Source organism: Aureococcus anophagefferens (assembly GCF_000186865.1).
Source record: "Aureococcus anophagefferens unplaced genomic scaffold AURANscaffold_1, whole genome shotgun sequence".
NCBI classification, from domain to species: Eukaryota; class Pelagophyceae; order Pelagomonadales; family Pelagomonadaceae; genus Aureococcus; species Aureococcus anophagefferens.
In genome coordinates, this window is record NW_008705561.1 from 3,009,080 (window position 1) to 3,015,418 (window position 6,339).

Here is a 6,339-nt window from a genome sequence, read left to right on the forward strand (position 1 = left end):
ACCATCATCATCGCGAACACGTCCAAGAGCTGCCCCAAAACCCCCTTCCTCGCGTGGCGCCAAACCGGACACGGTGCCCTCCAGCGCGCCTCGGTTTCCTTCCACCGGACCCGAACCGCCCGGACGCGTAAGTCTTGTCGCGGGCGCCTTCGCGGGGGAGCGAATACCGCTGCGGTCCGTCTGGGGCCGCGTCGACGACGGCGGCGTCGAAAAGTCCCCGGCCAAAAGTCGTCAACATTGCCCCAAAACGATGGGTTGCAGTACGAGGAGCTCGCGCAACATAATCTCGTTGAGCTGCCACCCCATACTATTTATTACCCCTTGTTCGAAGACGTGTGCTCCGAACAACGAGCCATCTCCCCTCCCTTACGTCCTCACCGCGTCACGGGCCGCGCCGTCGCCGGGCGGGGCCGGGCCGCGGCGCCGCGCGCGCCCGGCCGCGGCGCGCGCGCGTCGCCCCCCGGCCGCGCGGAGGCCGCGCGGAGGCCGCCGAGGCGGCTCACGGGCGGCGCGACGAACGCGCGGGGCTTCGCCGCGGGCGCCTCGGCGTTTCCCGGCCCGGCGCCGCCCGGCGCGCCCCAGCCCGGCGCGGGCGCGCCGCGGACCGCCGCGAGGAGGTCCGGCGGTTCCGGGAACGCCAATTTCGCGAGCTGGTGGACGACGCGGAGCTGGAGGTCGAGGTCGTGCGTTTTCACCTTCGCCGGCGGGCCCCGGGCCCCGAGGCCCGCGGACTTGGCCCGCGGCGGCGCCTTGGTCGGCGCCGTCGACGGCCGCTGCAAATTCGCCGTGCTCGGCCGCGGCCGCTCGAGCGCGCCCTTGGTCTCCGCGTCGATGGTGCCCCGGACGCGCTGGCAGAAGGTCCAGAGCAGGTGCTGCAGGTCCGCGCTCAGGCGCGTGCAGGCGCCGTGGCGCTCGCGCCACTCGCCTAAAGCCTTGCGCGTCGCGGAGAGTTCGTCCCGGAGCCTTTTCGCGGCCGCGGCGCCCCTGACGGGCTCGTTGACGTAGGTCGGCGGCGGCGCGCGCGCCCGCGCGAGGCGGGGCTGCGACGCCGTCGCCAGGTCCTCCTCGAGCTGCTGGAGCTCCTCGCGGAGCGTCGCGCGGCACCGCTTCGAGAGCACGAGCTGATCCACCAACGCCTTCCGCGCCTTCCCGCCCTCGCCGTTCTTCCGCCGCAGCTCGCGGTTCCGCGCCATGAGCGTGCTCGAGTTGCGCTGGAGCGTGCACGTCGTCTCCTTGGCGTAGTCGTTGTCGCTCTCGAGCTGGCGCACGCGGCCGATCCAGGACCTGGGCAGGAAAAGAGTGATTCAAGTTCGCTTCAACATGAGTGTTCCGCGCGCGCGCGCGTTCCGGAAAAAGCATCCATGCTTCGAAACCGTTCCGAGAGATGATCGCTCGTCCAAAAATCAGCCAAAACGAGTGGAAAACGGCCGAGATAGGAGCCTTTGAAGTTGGGAATTTCGCACTCTTTTCCTGCCCTGTCCAGGACGCCGCCTTCTCGTCGCGCCGCGCGCGCAGGGCCGCGAGCTCCTGCTGGCGGTCGAAGAGCCGCGCGCGGAAGGCCCGCAGCATGTCCTTCTGCTGCTCGTCGAGGATGTCGTCCGTGCGGCCGCGCGCGTTCTCGTACGCGACGTCGATCTCGCCGCGCCTGAAAAAGGGTGAGTCAACGTCGCTTCAACGTGAGTGGTTCCTGCGCGCGCGCGCCGGGAAAAGCATCCGCGCGTCGAGACCGTCCCGAGAGACGATCGCTCGTCCAAACATCAGCCGAAACGAGTTGAAGTTGGGATGTTCGCGCCCCGCGCCGCGCATCTTTCCCAGCGCGTCCATCCACTGCGTCGCCTCCGACGCGAGGTCCACGGGGTTCCCGTCGCCGCCGCGCTCGCGCTCCGCCTTGACCAGCGTCTCCGCCTCGGCGACCTCGCGCTGCAGCGTCGTCTCGCGGCGCTTGTAGTTCTCGACGCGCCGCGTCAGGGCGCGCATCTTGTGCTCGGCGTCGCGGGACAGGGCCTTCTTGTTGCCCGCCATGGACTGGCGCGGCAGGCTGCTCCACGCCTTCGTCACCCGCTTCGACGGCTGCTTCTTCATCATCGCGCCGGGCGGGCCGCGGCGACGCGGGCGCTGGCCGTGGCCCCGCGGGCTGCCCTCAAACGACCGCTCGTATCCTCGATGTGCGGCAGCTTCGGCCCGCCGGAGTGTGCCGAAAGCTTCGTCGAACGCGGGGCTGCCCAAACCGCGAGCGGCGGCAGCTCACAACCCAAACACACTCGACCACCTCGAGTCACTCCTGCGACAGCATCCGCACACCCAGGCAACCTCCCGTGCCGCGTAGAACTACGAAAACGGAGCGCAGCATCACAGCACAGCACATTCCACGCACACTCGACACGACGATGTATTCCAACCACAAGCACTCTTACGACACGGAGCACGGCTTCTACGGCCACGGCAAGGGCAAGGGCGGCGGCGGCTACGGCGGCGGTCATGGCGGCTACGGCCGCGGAGGCGGTGGCTACGGCCGCGGCGGCTACGGCGGCGGCTACGGCGGCGGCTACGGCGGCGGCTACGGCGGCGGCTTCGACGACCACCACCCGATGGACCGCCGCGGCGGCAAGGGCGGCAAGGGCGGCCGCGGCGGCCGCGGCAAGGGCTTCGGCAAGGGCTTCGGCGGCGGCAAGGGCTTCGGCGGTAAAGGCGGCAAGGGCGGCGGCAAGGGCGGCGGCGGCGGTCCCGGCGCCGCGGTCATGAGCGCGGCGGAGATCGCCGCGTTCGAGCGCGATTGGGCCGGCGCGCGTCCCCTCGGCGAAGGCGATGCCGCGCGCTGGGGCGGGCTCGGCGCGGCGCTCGTCGGGTCCGCGGCCCTCGCCGCCGGCGACAAGGTCCCCGTCCTCGGCGCCGGCGGCGAGACGCTCCGGAACCGCGTCGAGGTCCGCGTCGCCGGCTGCTCCGTGACCGGGCGCCTCCTCGTCAAGTGCAACGGCGTCCCCGACTACAAGCCCCGGAAACTCGAGGACGGCGCCGTCGTCGAGTCGTCCTGGCGGGGCGTCACGCGAGGCGGGCGCTACGACCGCAACCCGAACGCGATCGTCGAGCAGGAGTACCGCCTGGACATCCCGCTCGCGCCGCGGCGGCTCGACGCGCCCATCGAAGCGACGCCGATGGGGCCCATCGGCATCGCCGTGAACGGCGTCCCGCTCTACCATGGGTCAATGCAGTTCAGCAACCCCATGCTGCCCCAGGGCATGTTCGCCAACCAAGACGAGTCCTTCGACCAATGCTGCGGGCACGCGGACGGCGCGGGCCGGTACCACTACCACCAGTACCCGCGCTGCGTCGTCGGCGCCTCAGCGTTGGGCCTCGACGCGCCCGACGCGTTGATCGCGGCGCAAAAGGACGACGCGGACCTCACGGCCGCGCCGCTCGCGAAGGCGCTCCGCGACCAGATCGCGCGCGGCGAGGCGTCGGGCGCCATCGGCGTGAGCTTCGACGGCCACCCGATCATGGGGCCCGTCGGCGTCTTCGACGGCGTCGTCCGCCTCGCTCGCTCGAGCTACCGGGGGCCCCTCGACGTGTCCCAAGGGAACCCGCCGTACGTCGCCGGCAGCGGCGATTTGGACGAGTGCAACGGCGCGACGGGCGCCGACGGCGTCTACCGCTACTACGCGACCGTGCGCCTCGAGGACGACGACGTCGTCCCCGCGTTCCCCTACATGATCGGCGCGTTCCGCTCCCAGCCCGTGGCCACGAACTTCCCGCCGCACCAGCGGTCCAAGGTCGCGCCCGCGGGCGAAGCCGCCGCCGCGCCGCCCTGCGCGTGCGCCGACAAGTGAAAACGATCGCCGCCGCTGAGTGGATCCGCCCGCGCGAACAAAGACCGCGCGCGCGAACGAAAAACGATCACCGCCGTTGAGCGAAACCGCGAGCGGCGAACCGCCGCATCGAGCGAACGACGAGCGAACAACCGCCCCACCCCTACCCCCCCTGAAACCCTAGTATGTTCATAAGAAAGCCTAGACTCGAGTACGTCAGCGCATGCTGAGGATCGCCGAGGGCGCCTTGGCCCGCCGCCGCGCGGACCGCGGCGACGGCGCGGCCGCGGCGGCCGCCGGTTTCTTCTTCGCGGCCAGCGGCCGGTCGCGGTCGCGGTTCGTCACGTCCGACGGCGGCTGCTTGCGCGTGTTGCGCTTCGCCGCGCGGGCGTCGCGCGCCGTCGCCCCGGACGGCGCGGCCTCGCGGCCGATGCCGCGCGTGCCTCCGAGCTGCTCATTCCGCTCGGCGTCGAGCGCGGACGCGAGGCACTCGCGGAGGCTCGGCGCGGAGCGCCGCGAGCCGCCGTCGGACGCGGGCGTCGCCGGCGACGCCGCGCCGCGGTTCGCCGCCGAGTCCGCGGACGACCGCGCGGACGCCGCGCCGCGCGACACCGCCGCGGACGCGCCGTCCGCGGCGCTGCCGCCGCTCCCGCGGCGGCCCGTCGAGTTCGAGCTCCGGCCGCCGGCGTCGCCGCGGCCGCCCATGGCGAGCTCGCCGCGCACGCTCATGGACGAGAAGGCCGGCGAGAACGCCGCCGACGCGCGCCGCGGCTGCCCGCGCCCGCGGGGCGTGCGCCGGCCGGTCGACGGCGGCAGCGTCGACGGCGTCGCCGTCAGCGGGGACACGGAGTCGAGCGACTCGCGCGTGCGGGACTGGTGGGGGGTCTCGGGGAACGAGGACATGCTGCCAACGGCCGACGGCGGCGGCGCGCTCAAAACCAAACTGAGGTTCGAGCTCGAGCGGCACGATCGCAGCACCTTCGCGCGCTTAGCCTATTGAGGTCGACCTTTGCGCAAACAGGCAGCCCGGCCGCCGAGCGCTGCTGCCCGCCGGCGGTGCCCGCTGCGCCGCGCGCGCCTCGTCGGCGCCGCCGGACGCCTCGTCGGCAACCGCTTCACGCGCCGCAGCGCCAGCAATGAAGAAGGGCGACAAGGACGACGACGACGACGACGCGAAGCCCGGCCCGCTGTCTGAGCAACGCGGCGCCGAGTTCAAAGCCGAGGCGAAGGAGGACGAGACCGCCGCGAGCAGCGACCACAAGCTCGACGCGCCCGCGCGCGCCCTCGGCGAGGACGTGCCCCTCGAGGACCTCGGCGAGTACTGGAAGGGCACGGACGGCCTGCTGCGGCGCGCGACGGCGCACATCTACCGGAAGATCATCGCGCCGGCCTGCGAGGGCGGCTTCCGCGAGTGGTTCGACGACCACTGCGAGATCTTCGACGGCTCGAGCAAGTCGTCGGAGCACAAGCCCGAGTTCTTCGTCCTCTACAAGGAGTTCGAGGCCAAGGTCTCGGCCGCGCTCGAGGAGTTCGTGCTCGAGCAGTTCGACGACGACGGCCAGCGCGCGGAGCGCATGGCCGAGCTCACGGGCCGCATCCGCGCGGGCGCCGAGGACAGCTCGAAGCTCAAGCTGCCCATCGACAAGTCGGCGACCATGCTCCTCGCCGCCGCGGACTACGGCAAGTTCTGCGGCCTCATGCGGTCGCGGAACAAGGCCGTCAAGGCGCAGCGCGCGGCGCCGGGGTGGTAGTAGTCCTGTGTGTGTGTGCCTGGGGCGAGCGTCGTCGCGTTCCCACAAACCATTCGTTAGCCGAAGCGCCGGAGCCGGGCCTCGCGCGCGCGCTCGATGTCCTCCTGGGACGCGCGGAGCGCCTCCGCGAGGTCGTCGTCCGCCGGCGGCGCCCCGGAGGGGTCGTCGTCCTTCGCCGGCTCGCGCGAGCGGCGGAGCGCCTCCGCGAGGTCGTCGTCGGCCGCCGCCGGCTCGCGCGAGCGGCGGAGCGCCTCGTCGAGGTCGTCGTCGCGCGCCGGCGGCGGCCGCTCGTCGCGGGACCGCCGCAGCGCCTCCGCGAGGTCGTCGGCCGCGGGCGCCGGCGCGGCGTCCTCGCGCGAGAGGCGGAGCGCGCGGTCGAGGTCCGACTCCCGCGGTTGGCGCGGCGGCGCGGCGCCGCCGCCGTCGGCCAGTGGCGCGAAGAGGCCCGCGAGCGCGACGTCCGCGCGCCCGCCGCCGAGGAAGCCGTCGAGCGTCGTCTGCTTCTTCGCGCCCGCCGCCGCGCCCGCGTCCGAGACCTCGCAGAGCACGTCGCCGAGCTCGTACTGGACGCCCTTGCGGACGACCGTCGCCGCGAGGCGCGTCGCGCCCGGCGCGAGGTCCGCCGTCGCCGTGAAGGCCGCCCACTTGGCCGGGTAGCGGAACCCGGACCGGGGCCGCGGCGCGCCCGGCGGCATCAGCGCCTGGCGCCGCGCGTAGTAGGCGTCGGCGGCGGCCTTGTCGTTGGCCAAAACGCCCGAGCCGTCGCGCGCGGCGGCCGACTTGGC

General features: G+C 73.1%; 2 protein-coding genes across 2 annotated transcripts; one reads left to right on the plus strand and one right to left on the minus strand.

The window, feature by feature from the left end:
• Positions 1 to 374: 374 nt before the first annotated feature.
• On the minus strand, positions 375 to 1,977 carry AURANDRAFT_60912 (hypothetical protein; the record flags this gene model as incomplete). The annotated part of the gene is made up of 3 exons (XM_009034292.1): positions 375 to 1,284; positions 1,487 to 1,645; positions 1,769 to 1,977. The coding sequence occupies 3 exons, from the start codon at positions 1,975 to 1,977 to the stop codon at positions 375 to 377; spliced, it is 1,278 nt and encodes a 425-aa protein (XP_009032540.1).
• Positions 1,978 to 2,251: 274 nt separating this feature from the next.
• Positions 2,252 to 4,050, plus strand: AURANDRAFT_70615 (expressed protein; the record flags this gene model as incomplete). The annotated part of the gene is made up of 1 exon (XM_009034212.1): positions 2,252 to 4,050. The coding sequence occupies one exon, from the start codon at positions 2,388 to 2,390 to the stop codon at positions 3,822 to 3,824; it is 1,437 nt and encodes a 478-aa protein (XP_009032460.1).
• Between the last annotated feature and the right edge of the window lie 2,289 nt (positions 4,051 to 6,339).